At 37.5% G+C, this 16703-nt stretch overlaps 2 protein-coding genes across 4 annotated transcripts in view; one reads left to right on the top strand and one right to left on the bottom strand.

Annotated features, from left to right (window-relative positions):
- Window positions 1–14579, bottom strand: dcaf17 (ddb1 and cul4 associated factor 17). Of its 2 annotated transcripts, XM_077216712.1 has the most exons (14): window positions 13945–14579; window positions 12954–13057; window positions 12763–12853; window positions 12552–12688; window positions 12323–12401; window positions 8285–8374; window positions 7958–8065; window positions 7767–7872; window positions 2407–2549; window positions 1978–2087; window positions 1682–1769; window positions 1390–1470; window positions 474–629; window positions 1–383 (listed from the first exon to the last, which is right to left on the bottom strand). In XM_077216712.1, exons 1-14 carry the CDS (start codon window positions 14083–14085, stop codon window positions 264–266), a joined length of 1554 nt encoding a protein of 517 aa, XP_077072827.1. In that variant the 5' UTR covers window positions 14086–14579; the 3' UTR covers window positions 1–263. The 2 variants fall into 2 exon arrangements, with proteins under 2 accessions (XP_077072827.1, XP_077072828.1); XM_077216713.1 differs by lacking the exon at window positions 1–383 and having other exon boundaries at window positions 511–629; window positions 1669–1769; window positions 13945–14085.
- Window positions 14002–16703, top strand: part of mettl8 (methyltransferase 8, methylcytidine) — a 24455-nt gene continuing 21753 nt past the window's right edge. Inside the window, exons 1-2 of one of the 2 annotated variants that reach the window (XM_077216714.1) lie at window positions 14002–14176; window positions 14974–15109. In XM_077216714.1, the coding sequence (XP_077072829.1) occupies window positions 14988–15109 (122 nt within the window). In that variant the 5' untranslated portion in view covers window positions 14002–14176; window positions 14974–14987. Of the gene's footprint in view, window positions 14188–14973; window positions 15110–16703 lie in introns of both variants that reach the window. The other variant, XM_077216715.1, reaches the window with a different exon arrangement.

Raw genomic sequence — 16703 nt, forward strand, 5'->3', positions numbered from 1 at the left:
TCTGTCACAAACCGGTCTTTAATTTTAAAGTTATAAGTAAATGTTTTAATAAAAGAACTCAATAGAAAAGTGTAGAAAAGTTTTTTTTCAGTTCAAATGATAGTGTGCAGTATACATTATTTAAAAACAAATGTTTTCTGTTCATAAGATGTCAAAAGTGCACAAATAAACCAATTATAATACAGTACCAGATATACAAATACATTTTGTTTTTTGCACTACAGTCCATTAGTAATCAACATATACAGGAATATGAAATGTGCTTATGGTTCATCTGAAGGTCTTCTCTTCATTTTATAAACATGGCAGCAGAAGGTGTTATTTTTCTCCTGGACAGTATGAATAATCGTGTCTCTATCAAAGTACACTTCATGACTGTAGGTCTGAAAAACAAACACAGAGGATGTTAGGTTATGACAAATAGAGTGAATGATATCTAAAAACTAAAAAAAACATTCATTTAAATGCCATACCACATCCCATGGCTCTTTTAGAGGAACTCTCTTCATCAAAATCCCTGTTTTATTGTCATGTAGACGAAGATGGGCTTGTCCTTCATCTTCAGCGTGAGTGATGTCTATCACAGCCAACAGATCAAGTTCATCTTCATACTTCACCATCCTGAAAGTCTAGAAAAACCTCCAAGTTATGTCAAAGCACAAACAATAACAGACCGTCTCGGAGACTTTATCACACACTAGAGTGAGTAAACTCTGAACGGTTTTAAGGAACGCTTCCAGTTATATTTCCAAAAAGAGCATGGCACGATTAGAAATTTAATTATAAAATTTAAATATCATCCTCCATAACAGGTTCGCTATTTAAATCTCACAAGTCTCACTATCAGCCCCACAGTGGAAAATGAAACCATATCCGTACTGGCTGAGCCGGATTGGCACGCTTAGGCAAAAAGAACGATTTGGCCCGATGGTGGAAAAGCGGCTTATGTTTGAAGGCCTTACATCAGTACACCAGACCCAGCTCTATCAGGTGACAATAAAACCTACCGTATATCAGCATTCATTCTTCCACATTATTTAACAATTAAGGTTCCGATCAGATGGTGATGAGAATTCTGTCATCATTTACTCCCCATCATGTTTCAAACCCTTATACACTCTTAAAAATAAAGGGGGTTTTCATATCGATGCCACAGAAGAACAATGTTGGGTTCCCCAAGAACCTTTCAATGAACAGTTCTTAAAGAACCGTTTTTTACTAACTTAGGGCCTGTTTTCAGCTGGTATTAAGATGCGTTTTGTTCGATCGGATCACAAGGGAATGACAATAAATAAAGGTGTAAACGGGGTCTAAAACTTTTCAGCTTGTCCACTTTCAAGCATTTCCAGAGATAGTTGAAAACACATTCGACCGGACTGTGGGCTGTACCTCTTGTGCAGGGTCATCATCTAACAACTGGAATCTCCTTTTCACTGTACGACCAGAAGAGGTCACAATCACCTGAGGTGCCTGTGGGCATGAAGACCCTTGTTTACAAACCATCCAAAAAAAAAAGCCTTCTATGCAGTATTGATGATCTTTTACAATAAATATCAGCTGGTATTTCTGCTGAGTGAGTCTGATGGTGACAAAATCCTATGGTTGAAAAACTATAGTATCAATATTTCAATAATATTATGTTGCCACTACAGCTTGCAATGAACCCACAGACAACAATTACACTATTGTCACGAGCAGCGGTGATGGAGAAGTCTGTGACTATCTCACACTTCCAGTCACGTCCAGTTTCAGCCATGATCTTCAGAACACTGTAACAGAGAACATTAAAAACGGCAATTAGAGAGAAAAGTGTAACTGGAGAAAAGTGGTTCATCCACATTGCTCCTAAGTCACGGATCCTCATTCCCTTTGTTTATCACTGTCCAAGGACACTGTTTATAATAAGATTCCTGTTACATACGTATATTTAATGTGCAACTTTGTCTCTCTTTTGCCATATATAATAATCATGCTCACTTTATTGTGCTGGGCCCTGCATGAACAATTCGGCCCGAATCATCCGGGTGAAAAAAGATCCAGTCTGCTTCCAGAGAGTCACATTTCATGTCCTGAACACCGTTCTTAGCCTGATGACAGATCATTGGATTATATAGACGCATAACAAAGAAAAACAGCTTAAATCAAATGACACTTGTGTCAATTATTAAACACAAGTGTTCTTTTTCTAAGAACCAAAGTCTTAATTTACTGTGTAACTCGATAAGTAATATAATTATCAGATAAACCTAATACCATTTGTCTTGCCCAGAAAGCTTAATACGTGTCCACCATAATAGATAATCATTTCAACCTAAATGCGACATAACTGTTACACACATTCACTCTCACTGCATGTACAGGATTTTTTCGTAGGACTATGAATATGTGTATGAATCAGAGTATCACCAGCTCTCCGTCAGTGATGGAGCAGATATGATGGGTTCCCCGGTGTCTCTTGTGGTTGGGGGTGTAGATGTAGTGCCAGGGATGACCTCCGATCTGAACCCCGTCCTCCAAGTATGACATCTCAAACAATACGGGAGGACACTCTGTAAAGACAAGTATTGACAACTGGTGTTCATCTTGTAAGCATTTTTTTTTAATATTTAGTCTTAAAGCCCTTTCACACTGAGAGCGACGCTATAAAGTGAAGCGAATCACCGACAAACGGTGCTTTCACATCTAACTTGAAACAACTGATAGCCTTCGGCTAATTCACAGCTGTACGATAGGTGGTGCCGAACGAGAATACATTTTTCCTCATGCATGTATTTTGTAGGTCTTTCCATTTCACACACTCATTTACTCTACAAGTTTCCTAATTTACAATATTATCATATACATTAAGATACTTTCTAGACTATGAAAACTGGTAAAACTCAAAAGCTTCTCTCAAAAGCTAAAACTGTGAAATTCCTCATAGTAATTCCAATAATTCTAAATGACGCTAATATAATTTACGTTTATATCACAGTTGGTGTTTAATCACAGTTTTCGTTAACAAAATTAACAAGTCATAAGAAATAATAACTTTGTACTTTAATTGTACTTTAACAACATAACTTTAATTGTCACATTGTACCTGGACATTTTTCTCAACTTAATTTAAGTCAATTATCAGTTATTCAATTGCTTCCCTCAGAAACTTTTAGAAATTTCAACTGTCTGCAACTTTTTCAGTAATGTTTCATAGTTATTACAGAGGTGGCTACTGAAAAATAAGTAGAAAAATCATTGGATATATTTTGAAAAATGAAGAACAGCCTTTACAAGCAGAATTATTATTGGAATGACCATGATTGGTCACCAAAAAGCCCAAGAAAGTAACTGGATCATTTTACTGCAAAATATTCCATAGATAAAAGTGATCATGCCTGGTTTCAAGGCTTAAGCCTGTAGTCCCAGACTAAAAAAACACGTTTGTGTTGTCTTAACTGAAAGCAGCTTGCACTGACTTATCTTGTACGTGAATTTGTGAAAATATGTCAGTCATTGTTTTGTCTCGAGATTCACACCAGTAATGTTTTTTCAAACGCATGTTTATAAAAGCTACTTTAATGTCCTAATTAAACTTAAGCCTAATACTGGCTTAATCTAAGCCGTCTGTGAAACCGGGTCATAAAGTAATGTTTTACACAGGCTCAGTTATGTCATATACAGTCATGTGAAAAAGAAAGGACACCCTATTGAATTATCTGGTTTACCTATCAGGACATAATCAAAAAAATCATCTGGTCTTTAGCAGGTCTTAAAATGAGGTAAATACAACCTCAGATGAACAACAACACGACATATTAAACTGCGTCATTGTTTATTTAACAAAAACTAGGCCAAAATCGAAAAGCCATGTGTGACAAACTAAGTACACCCCTACTAATTCCATAGGAATTAAGAGGGCAAGCAACAGTCAGACACTGCTAATCAAATATCGTTCATCATTATTTGATCATCAGCAAGCATGAACACCTGTATAAAAGCAGAAGATTTGGCAGTTTGCTGGTGTGGAGCATTCAGGTGTGTGTAAACACAATGCCAAAGAGGTAAGACATCAGCAATGATCTTAGACAAGCAATTGTTGCTGCCATCAATCTGACAAGGGTTATACGGCCATTTCCAGTCCATCGTTCTACAGCGAGGACAATTATTCATAAGTGGAAAACATTCAAGACAGTTGCCAATCTTCCCAGGAGTGGGCGTCCCAGCAAATTCACCCCAAGGTCAGAGCGTGCACTGCTCAGAAAAATTGCAAAAAACACCCAAGAGCTACATCTCAAACTCTACAGGCCTCAGTTAACATGTTAAATGTTAAAGTTAATGACAGTACAATTAGAAAAAGACAGGGCAAGTATGGCATGTTTTGAAAGGTTGCGAGGAGAAAGGTTCTTCTCTCTAAAAAGAACATGGCAGAATGGCTTAGGTTTGCAAAGTTGCATCTGAACAAGCAACAGGACTTCTGGAACAATGTCCTTTTTTCCAACGGTCAAGCATGGCTGTGGAGGGCTGCAGAGGCGCCTCCAGAAATTTTTCATAGGGGTGGCCAGATGGGGCCACTTAAAATCTTGGGGTGGCACACCAAAACTATAAACCATAATTTCAGAATTTTATTCTACTGTTGTAGTAAACTGGCCTGTAGAAAACTTAAGGAAACTTAAAACTTAACTTAAGACTTAAGGAAACTCCTCCTGATATACTTTGGTTTATTGTGTTATATTTAATGTTACTAATGATATCAGTAGGGCCCTATAATATATATTATATTATATATAATGATATATATTAGATATGATATATATAAGGGCCCTCGCCCCATGGCAAATTTCCAGATACTTACATAATTGTGATGAATTTAATCCTTTTTAAGTTATTATTTTGCAGTGTAAGATTACAGTTAACACCTTTAAATATTACATAAATGTATTATGAATTTTTAATAAACTTAATGAGTGTATAAATTAGCATCAAAAAGTAATTCTTGAAAAAATCTGCACAGTGATTTTATAAAATCTAAATATGTTAATAAAAACAAATTACTATTAGTTATCTTATAAAATTCAATCAGGCAATCATACATTTCGCAATTTTATATTTATATATTAATGTCAAGAATTCAGAATTGCATATATACCCAACACTACAAAGAAATAATATACAATTAAATTATGCTTATTTTAAATGTATTGAGCAGGCTAGGTATAACGAAATATATTGGCTTTTAATAATATTCCAGTGCGCAAACCCATGATAACATGAAAAAACAGAGCGCACACAGCGTGTATGCGCATCGCGGGATTCGCGGGGGCAGAAATGACACTTTACAATAATAGTAGGCTACATTACTTCAGCGCTGCGCTGCATAAGTGCGCATTTAAAAGTTCACGTCAGAAAGCGAAGAAATGTCGAGCGCACAAATCCTAGTGCGATTTGTTCCTTTGTTTCAAAGTTTTAAATTCCAGTTATTGTGCGTTTGATGCCAATTCATAGTCCAACAAGCACGGTAGTGAGTCGTTTAAAAACAGCAGCAATAAACTCCACCAAAATAAAGTAATTTTATGCAAATCTACAGCCTTTTATCTACAGATCATGCATTATAATGTGAATATATCATATTGGAGAGAGTTTTACCGTGCATCCAAGAGGCGCGCGCGCTGTTTGAATATGAATGGAGAATGACTGACAGCCGCAGAGGAGGGAAAACGAGTTTCCTACTTTAATGATGTAAGTAGACTTCTGTCCCTCACATTAATCCGTGGAATGACTTCAGATGACTTTGTCACCCAAACTGACGTGAAAAAAGCGGGAGGCGCCGAAAAGCGCGCTGTTTGCATCCCTGCTTGTCAAAACGTGGCAAAGACACATCGAAAAGCTGCTGTAACAGTATACTGTAACCATTTGGCACTTAAAAAGCACGTCACGACACATAATTCCCCGTATTCTTTTACTAAAGAATATTTTTGACTTATTTATGAAATGCATAACTGATGCTACTAAAATTTATACTGGTCATAGGGGTGGCCAGTGGGGTGGCCAGGAGTCGGCCAGGGGTGGCCACGGCCACCCCTGGCCACCCCCTGGTGGCGCCACTGGAGGGCTGATGATTTGGGCTTGTTTTGCAGCCACCTGACCTGGGCATGTTGCAGTCATTGAGTAAGCCATGAACTCCTCTGCATACCAAAGTATTCAAGAGACAAATGTGAGAACATCTGTCCGACAGCTAAAGCTTGGCTGAATCAGGCCGATATTGGGTCATGCAACAGGACAATGACACAGAACACACCAGCAAATCTACAACAGAATGCACCGGTCCAGTCAAAATCCAGACCTCAACCCGAATGAAATGTTGCGGCGGGACCTTAAAGGGATAGTTCACCCAAAAATGACGACGCTCACGATCATTTGATGGGAAAGTGTGAAAGGTAACTCGTTAATTTTGCGGCATTGGTAAGGCACTTTTACGTTTTCTCGTTGGTTTCTCACGATTCGGATATCCAGGAAATGCACACAAACCATTTTAAACACTACATCGAGACCCATCTGCGCCATCTTCACAGTTCTCGCGCATGCGTCGTGGCGCTCTCTTGAACTCACTCAGAGGCCCACACAGAAGAAAATGAATAGTTGAATAAAGTCATCATTTTTGCTTTGTTTTTGCGCACAAAAAGTATTCTCGTCGCTTGATAAACTTAAGATTGAGCCACTGTAGTCACTTGGACTATTTTAACGATGTCTTTAATAACTTTTCAGGGAACAAGTGTCAATCCCTTAAGAAGCCTTTGAAGGAGTGATCCAGCTCTCAGGTTTCATAAAAAATACGTTAATCTGTGTTTCGAAGATGAACGAAAGTCTTATAGGGTTGGAACAACATGAAGGTGAGAAATTACTGACATTTCATTTTTGGATGAACTATCCCTTTAAGAGAACTGTGCATAAATGAATGCCCACAAACTTCAAAGAAATGAAGCAACATTTTCCAGAAGAGCGGGGAAATATTCCTCCAGAATGATCTGAGAGTCTGATGAAGTCATACAGAAAATGATTACTTCAAGTTATTGGTGCTAAAGGTATTCTACAAGCAATTGAATCATAAGGTGTACCTACATTGTCACGCATGGCTTTTACATTTTCTCTTTATTTTAGTTAAACAAACAATGACACAGTGTAATATGTCCTGTGTTGTCGTTCATCTGAGGTTGTATTTACCTAATTTTAAAACCTGCTAAAGACCAGATGATTTTTATTATGTCCTGATCCATAAAACTATAGAATTTAAAAAGGTGTCCTATCTTTTTCACATGACTGTAGATTAGATATGTACTATGTTATAATAAGCTCAGTGGTAAGAAAAGGTGTTTTGTAAGCTCATGTTATGACCCTGGACTGTCAGAGTGAGAGATTGCACTGTGTTTTCAACATGATGGGAATAAAATATTCCATCACACATGAGGCACAAGGTCCACAATGTAAAATAACTAATAGTGCAAATACTTAAATAGATTATGCCATTTTAATTGACACATTTTTAAACATTTGTCTGAATCTCACAAACCCTGTCAACAATGTCACCTCAAAATATAAAGAGACAAAAATAATATTTTGTATACATAGAAATCCCCCATTTAAGGTTAGATACATTTTGTTTAAAAAATAAATCCTGAATCAACACTTTATCTACACCTTTTCAAGACTTTTTGGAGCAAAAATTGAGGGAAATAAGGCAGTTACTTAACTTCTCTTTTTTTTTTACTGTATATAAAATATCAGTCACCCACCGTGAATGTGAATGTTGACCGGAATACCATATGGAGCATCTCCCACAATTCCTTTTCCACCATTAATCTCACACTGCTGTCCCAGAGCCAATTTTTCAATTCTATACTGAAGAGAAAAGAACACATATGGAATGATGAAAAAAAAGACCAATAAACCAAACAATCACAAAAAGGAATTATGTTTCAATTACCTTATTAACTATGTACTCAAAACTGTAAAGTTTGACATGTTTTGAGCTGTGTGATACAGCTAAAACTCCCTGTGACAGCAGCACATCCACCGCCGTCTTACCAAAGACCTGAACATAACATACAGTAACATAACATACAGTAACATAACACAACGCAACGCAACGCAACACAACGTAACATAACACAACTTAAAATAACATAATATAACATAGCAAAATATGTAACTAAATTGAAATAAATGAATTAAAAACGATCAATTATAAAAATGTATGACATTCCATTACAACAAAAATAAATGTATATGAATGTACTTATGCAGATATTACTTTTTTATTTATCTCCAGCATTCCTACAAGCTCCAGTGGAAAGACTTGAAATACGGCCAAACGCATGAGGATGTTATTATCAACACCAGCCTGAGAGAGAGAGAGAGAGAGAGAGAGAGAGAGAGAGAGAGAGAGAGAGAGAGAGAGAGAGAGAGAGAGACAGACAGAGAGAGAGAGAGAGATAGAGAGAGAGAGAGAGACAGAGAGAGAGAGACAGAGAGAGAGAGAGAGATAGAGAGAGAGAGACAGACAGACAGACAGAGAGAGAGAGAGAGAGAGAGAGACAGAGAGACAGAGAGAGAGAGAGACAGAGAGAGAGACAGAGAGAGAGACAGAGAGAGAGACAGAGAGAGAGACAGAGAGAGAGAGAGACCATGAAATAACCATTGAAAAAGTACCCTCATTCAGATGGTCTTGAAGCTGCAAACAACAGAAAACAAAGTAACCTTGAATGTTATTTGGCTCCAAGCCCTTATACTACCCTTAAAACCATGCAAATATAGCAGATAGCATATATTGTCAGAACACCGGATCTGCCCATACTGTAGCCAAGATGAACATTTTCTCACCAGCTGCCCTATCTATGAGGAAAACTAGGAGGAAATGATATCCAAAATTTGAAATAATTTGCATACTTCCCTACTATATAGTAGGCGAAAAACAGTATGTGACAAAAGTATGTCAGAATTCACAGTCCTCATAAAAGAGAAGGGGTGGGAGACCATGAGTACCTCGCGATACGATACACAGCTCACGATACCGATTATAACACGATACAGCAATTCTGCGATAATCAATATATCGCTAGACAATCCTGTAATGATACTTCACGATATCTGTCTACTATGAAGACAAAATGCCAGTGAAAAGGTTAAGAGCAGGTTTTCCAGACTTTGGACTTAAACGTGGCTGAGGCATCTATTATTTTTAGGGATGCACGATATATCGGCATCGGCCGATATATGTTCATTTGTAACATTATCGTTATCCGCCCGATAAGAATACTAGGCCAATATATTTAAGCTGATAAATAATGGATTATTTCCTTCAGCTGAGACACTTCAGATGCGAACTGTTTGCCATGATGATTCTGAATTGCTTGAAATATGATTGGAATCACTTCAAATAAGGAAAATTTAGTTAAGTGCAACATGTTCTGTCATATCAGTGTTTCCCCTACCATTGTTTTGGGGGGGCGCCCCGCCCCCCCAAAACGACCCCCCGCCCCCCCTAAAATGCTGACGAAATCCAGTCATAAAAAAGGAATTTAGTGTATAACGCGGAATTTCACGGAATTTGTAAATTTGAGGAAAAAATAGAAAGCAGTTCAGTACACTTGAAATCAAATCGCGATGTAGACTAGTGTGTGTGAATATTAAAACACAAAGACTATTTAAATACGAATCCTGCATGTTCTGTGTGAATGAATGGTGCCGCCGACGCGCAGTTTCATTTACCACACACACACACACACACACACACACACACTGAAGCACGTGTGACGCTTGCGTTATTTTTTGGCCTATATGAAGACACAAACGCATGAACTTCCTCTCCAGGCTCTAGATCCACTCTGAAAGTCACTTCGTAATAGGGTTGGGAACCGAGAACCGGTTCTTATGCAGAACCGGTAGTGTTTTTGGTTCTGATGCGATGTGTGGACAAAGTGCTGGGAGCTTATCCTTTAATAGCGACGTCTCACCACATAAATATTAAAATTGTAATGAATGCACTGTCCCTCGCGCTATTCGTATAACAAGTTAAAAAAAATTGCGTCAGATATCAACGCAGAGAGAGAGAATAAGACAGTAGAGCTGCACCATTAATCTTTAAACGATCTCGATTCAAACACCCACGCGATCTTATTCCTAAATGACAAAAACTTCACACCGGGACATTCAAATCTGTTTGCGCTGTCGCTGACATGAAACATCTAACGTTAGCTTTACTTTCTGTCTTTTCAACAACACAGTATCGATATTTCTGTGTTAAAAATATTCAAATGATCACAGAAGTACTGAGATAAAAGTTTATAGTTCGAGAATAAACACTGATGTTAAAACAGTTAATCACCTTTTGAAAGTCGCTTCAAATAACGAAAATTCGCTTCAGAATTTACAAAATGTATATAATGAGCGATTACATCATGAATGCCTTTTTTCAAAACGTGTTTTTGTCTTATCCTGAATCACTACGGTAAGGCTGTAATAAGCGTTTAGACTCAGACTACTTTACACTGGTCGGTTCGGCACTGCTGCGGAGTAGCCCAGTGCCTGCGTGACTCACTCGCGTCATTGACATAAACATAGAGAAGTAGCTCCGGCTACAATGTTCTTCCGCAAGACGCATGCATTTCTGTTTATTAACTGCTAGAGCACTTTAATCCAGTAAGGAAACAAGTGAAGTTTCACAGAAATCAATCATTCAAACCGATTTAAAAAATATTATGTTTCACCTGTCTGGATCTTACATGTGTGTTCAAGCATATTCTACCCCTTCTGAGAGGGTATTCCACTGCTGGATATACAATAAGATATAGGAGAGGTCCCAAATTATCCTTGAGAATGCAACATTTTTTATTTTCCTTCAGAAAAAAATATTGCTAAATAATATGTTGCATTTGTTGACATTGCCAGTCTGTTAAACTCATTTGACAAGTAGGGCCTATCAGAAATAAAACACAAAAAGGATTGTGTATTTTCCCCGTACTACTATTTGTATTAGTTTTAATAATTTTTATTGAATGGGAACCGGAACCGGAATCGTTTGGCGGAACCGGAATCGGAACCGAAAAATTTCTTACGATTCCCAACCATAGACAGTATGTTCCCAACCCTACTTCGTGATCATTTAACCGCTTCATTTGAGAACAACTATCATCATGACATAAACACACAGAAACTCAAAAGGTCTTCACGGCAACCCGTCAAAATAAAAGTTCGGTTTAACTTGACAGAAATATATTACTGTTGTACATTAGAATTTAGATATGTCCCAATGTAATAATACACTAACACTAATCCAAATAAATTATCATCAAAACTGAAATTTTTAAGGAATAATCCATGTTTTAATTTTAACAGTAAAGCTCATTGTGCAGCAAGTTATTTGACAAAAAGTTTATTTAATTTCACATGATTAAAATTGATGATAAATGATACAATTTTTGTTTTATGTCTTCATTTTATTACCAGAAAAAACACAACACAGAATTAGTGTTAGTGTGAATTAGCGCAGAATTAATTAGTGTGACATTTTTTTTCATATATTTTAAAAAAAAGTATTGTTTAATGATTCATAATACATGATTTCAATTAATTAGACATGCTTTTTGATTGCAAAAAAATTACACCACGTATCCGTAACACGCCCGCTCCGCAACACTAGCAGTACACCCCCCCCCCCCCCCTAAAAAAGAATCCTAGGGGAAACACTGCATATGCTATATACAATTATAATGAGAATGATGGCTTTTAAATGAGGGGGACTTTTGTTTTTGTAATCAGGCTCTCAAAAATTATATACAAATTTGGATTTAGATTTATCGGACAATATATCAATTCTCGGCTTTCAAATTTAAATAATTATCGGTATTGGACAAAATGTCAATATCATATGATATTTTGCCCTATCGATATTTTGTCCCCTATAAAAGAGTAGACAAACAGTCCCCGGATCACATACACCTACAAAGAGGATTTATGAATGGCTGTGAAGAGACGTAATTGACGCTGGTGATAATGACAACATGACAAATGTAGTATATCCGAATTACATTCATACAACACACATTCATACTATATAGAACGTACTTTTTAGAGGTCGTAACGTATTTACTAATTCAAAATAACCTACTCAAGAGAGTATGTGATTTCGGACACAGCCATTGTATCTTACTAGACACTTCACTGTAAACAATAGGAATGCTATGGCAATACATTGTGACAATTGTCATGCCAATAAAGCACATTTAAATTGAAAAACCCAAATGCATATGAAATACATGCAACACAGATATGAGCCTCAGTGGAGTCTGACCTGTCGTTGCAGAGTCGTCTGTTTGCTCTGAATGGATTTGACATAAAATGTCTCCTGCGAGGAGTCCCAACCTAAAGATCTGTTAACAAACTCATATTAGTACAACAAAAACACTTCATTTCAGATGTTACATTAATGAGTCTGCTGCTTTTGCCAGAAAATGTACTGTAACATGCAGCTAGTTATTATTTCCAAATGTCAGCACCTCAGAGTGAAGATGAGCGATCACCTGAATTTGAAATGCGAGGAGAGGTAGACCCGCTGTAACGTTCCTCCAGTGTCAGCCGAGAGCCGATGTAACCAGTTATGAGCTGTCAGAGCCAACAGACAGGATTTCTGCTCTGAAGCATTTGTTAGAACATTGTCCTAGAAAAAAACAAAAAAATCAATTACACAAAGTTATGTGCAAATGAAAACGTGCAGCAGAAGATCAGACTTACTAGTGGACACTGGCACAACAATGCGTCTTCAATCTTCTCAGTTTTGGGAGTTTTGGGGAGCTCGTACAGCTGTTCTGGCTCGGGCAAAAGGCTGTGATTTGTAATAAATTTGAGCCATATTAACAGATGTCATATTTCGGGAAAACATACTTTTCCTATGTATCTTAACCTAATAAAATCAGATAGTTTACCTGCTGTAACAACACCTGTAATTATCAAAGTATATCCGTCCACTTTCATAAGCGATGAGGGACTTGGAAGTCTTGCTCCAAACCTTTACGAATTCTGTGTCATCCTATAAAGTCATGACATACAGTACTGGTCAAAAGTTTGGAAATATTACTGTTTTTAATTTTTTTGAAAGAAGTCTCTAATGCTCAACAAGCATGCATTTAATCAAAATTACAGAAACAACAGTAATATTGTGAAATATTATTACAATTTAAAATTTTCTTTTTGTAAATACTTTAACATATAATTTATTTCTGTGATGCAAAGCTGATTTTTAAGCATCATTACTCCAGTCTTCAGTGTCACATTATCCTTCAGAAATCATTTTAATACGCTGATTTGCTCCAAGAAACATTTCTTATTATTATCAATGTTGGAAACAGTTGGGCTGCTTATTTTTATTTTTTTCAGGATTCATTGATGAATAAAAAGTAAAATTACATTTATTTTAAGATTGAAATCTTTTTGGAAATAAATTCATACTTTTGTTAAGCAAAGATGTGTTAAATTGATAAAAAGTGACAGTAAAGCTTTATATTGTTAGGAAGGATTTCTATTTTGAATAAATGCTGTTCTTTTTAACTTTTTATTCTTCAATGAATACTGAAAAAAGTACCACATGTTCCAACTAATTATTAAGCAGCACAACTGTGAACATTGAAACTAAATCATCATATTATAATGATTTCCGAAGGAGCATGTGACACTGAAGACTGCAGAAATGATGCTGAAAATTCAGCTTTGATCACAGAAATAAATAATATTTTAAAATATATTAAAATAGAAAACCATTACTTCACACTGTAATTCTATTTCACAATATTACTGTTTTTTTTCTGTATTTTTGATCAAATAAATGCAGGCTTGACGAGCATAAGAAACAGCTACTGTAAATTAGAATCAGACTAATTAGAAAATAAAAACTCCAGTATCAAACACAGCAATACTTACTTGGAGAATGATGTTCCTCAGGATCTTAAGGTTTGTTCCCAGTAATCTGCCAGAGTCATTGGATCCACGGGATCTTGAAGTCAGGACAGCACAGCTGTTCTTACTAGTGCGGGGCGCGCATGGGGACGGGAGCGCGCACATGGGGAACGACGACACACTACTCACACTATTCAAATAAAATGCACTGACTACCAAACAACTAAAGGGAACAATCTTCAGAAATGGCTTCTAAGTGAGTGCTGGGTAAAGTCAACTCTGTCTTTTTTATACGCAGACTCTTATAGCGTTGCTCAAAATCATTAGCTATATCCAAACCACAACAACAGCTAATATAACGTTTGCTAATATACCGAAGAGCATATGCTTATTATGACTTAAATGGTCAAATATGCGCAAATACATTTATTAATTTTGCTATTGTTAAAGTTAAAGGTGTATTTTCGTGAGACACGTTTGTCACTAAGCTAACAGCTAACATTTCAGCTGTTAACAGAAATCCTTATATCGGCCGTTTCCAAAATGTTGCAAAATCATAGAATACATTCTCATAAAATCTTACAGTTGTCTGCTTCTAGAGGACATTTTTTGCTTGCTTGAAATTTTAATCAGCCTACACTCTGCTCACATGTGTTTACAAAAACTTCCGGGTGTACGTCATCTTAATGCGCATCGTCGCTGTTGCTAGCTGGGAAATGTAGTTTAATGCTTCACATCAGTATAGTAGTAGACAAAGGCCTGGTTTCACAGACAGGGTTTAGATTGAGCCAGGATTAGGCCTTAGTTCAATTGGGACATTTAAGTAGCTTTTATAAATTTGCCTTAGAAAAAAATAAATAAACATTACTGGTGTGCATCTTGAGACAAAACAATGGCACTGACATATTAAGATATAGGCTATTAGTGCAAGTTGCTTTCAGTTAAAACAGCTCATACATGCATTTTAGTATGGGACTAATCTTAAGCCTTGTCTGTGAAACCAGGCGACAGTGTGTTTGGTTGGTAATGACCGTCAATAATTGCTGTTCTCAGATAAGTATGGAGAAATGAGGAAGTTTGTGAAGGTGACCGTCTGTGCCGTGAGGCTGTACAGTGGAGGAAGACCACCTGTCCCGTTAGGAGGAAGAATCCTCACTGACCCCGATGACATCTTTCAGCATAACATGTGGTATAGTGTACATATGCGTGAGTCTTGTGAACATGAGATCTGGTTTGGTACTTAGTACCATGGTATTCTCATCTGACCTGGTACCACAAAGGCATTTTACCCAGGAAGACATAAGATGATTGACATAAAATGAAGTAAAAGCAGTGGGACATCTGCAGATCACACTGCAGGACTATTATAAGAAGTATATGTACCGGTCAAAAGCTTGGTAGCATTCATATGTTTTATGTTTTTGAAAGAAGCCTCTTCTGCTCTTCAAGCCTGCATTTATTTGATCAAAATACAGAAAAAAACAGTAATATTGTGAAATATTATTACAATTTAAAACAATGGTTTTCTATTTGAATATACTTTCAAATATAATTTATTTCTGTGATGCAAAGCTGAATTTTCATCTGCCATTACTCCAGTCTTCAGTGTCACATGATCCTTCAGAAATCATTCTAATATGCTGATTTATTGACAATGTTGGAAACATTATACACTACTGGTCAAAATTTTGGGGTCAGTAATTTTTTAAAAGAAATTAATACTTTTATTCAGCAAGGATGTGTTAAATTGATAGAAAGTGTTAGTAAAGATGTATATGGTTAGAAAAGATTTATATTTTGAATAAATGCTGCTCTTTTAAACTTTTTATTCATCAATACGTCCTGAATAAAGTACCACAGGTTCCCAAAAATGGGATGAAAATCAGCACCTCCAAATCCGAGGCCATGGTCCTCAGTCGGAAAAGGGTGGCTTGCTCACTTCAGGTTGGTGGAGAGATCCTTCCTCAAGTGGAGGAGTTTAAGTATCTTGGGGTTTTGTTCACGAGTGAGGGAAGGATGGAACGGGAGATTGACAGACGGATCGGTGCAGCTTCTGCAGTAATGCGGTCGATGTACCGGTCTGTTGTGGTGAAGAAGGAGCTGAGCCGTAAGGCAAAGCTCTCGATTTACCGGTCAATCTACGTTCCAACTCTCACCTATGGTCATGAGCTTTGGGTCATGACCGAAAGGACAAGATCCCGGATACAGGCGGCCGAAATGAGCTTTCTCCGCAGGGTGGCTGGCCGATCCCTTAGAGATAGGGTGAGAAGCTCGGTCACTCGGGAGGAGCTCAGAGTAGAGCCGCTGCTCCTCCACATCGAGAGGGGTCAGCTGAGGTGGCTCGGGCATCTGTTCCGGATGCCTCCTGGACGCCTTCCCGGGGAGGTGTTCCGGGCACGTCCCACTGGGAGGAGACCCCGGGGAAGACTTAGGACACGTTGGAGAGACTATGTCTCCCGGTTGGCCTGGGAACGCCTCGGTGTCCCCCCGGAAGAGCTAGAGGAAGTGTCCAGGGAGAGGGAAGTCTGGGCTTCTCTGCTCAGACTGCTGCCCCCGCGACCCGGCCCCGGATAAGCAGAGGAAGATGGATGGATGGATGGAGGTTCCCAAAAAATATTAAGCAGCTCCAACCAGTTTCCAACATTGATACTAAATCAGCATATTATTATGATTTCTGAAGGATCATGTTACACTAAAGACTGGAGTAATGATGCTGAAAATTCAGCTTTGATCACAGGAATAAATTACATTTTAAAGTATTTTCAAATAGAAAACCATTATTT

This window comes from Siphateles boraxobius, unplaced genomic scaffold (genome assembly GCF_051911475.1).
Source record: "Siphateles boraxobius isolate OS27281-9 unplaced genomic scaffold, OSU_SipBor_1 7, whole genome shotgun sequence".
NCBI lineage: Eukaryota > Metazoa > Chordata > Actinopteri > Cypriniformes > Leuciscidae > Siphateles > Siphateles boraxobius.

Coding starts and splice junctions, on each gene's coding strand:
- dcaf17 (XM_077216712.1), bottom strand. CDS start 14,085: ATGTGCGCGCTCCCGTCCCCATGCGCGCCCCGCACTAGTAAGAACAGC. Junction 8,375..12,322: donor AGACGACTCTGCAACGACAG/GTCAGACTCCAC, acceptor TCTCTCTCTCAG/GCTGGTGTTGATAATAACAT. Junction 384..473: donor TAAAAGAGCCATGGGATGTG/GTATGGCATTTA, acceptor TTTGTTTTTCAG/ACCTACAGTCATGAAGTGTA.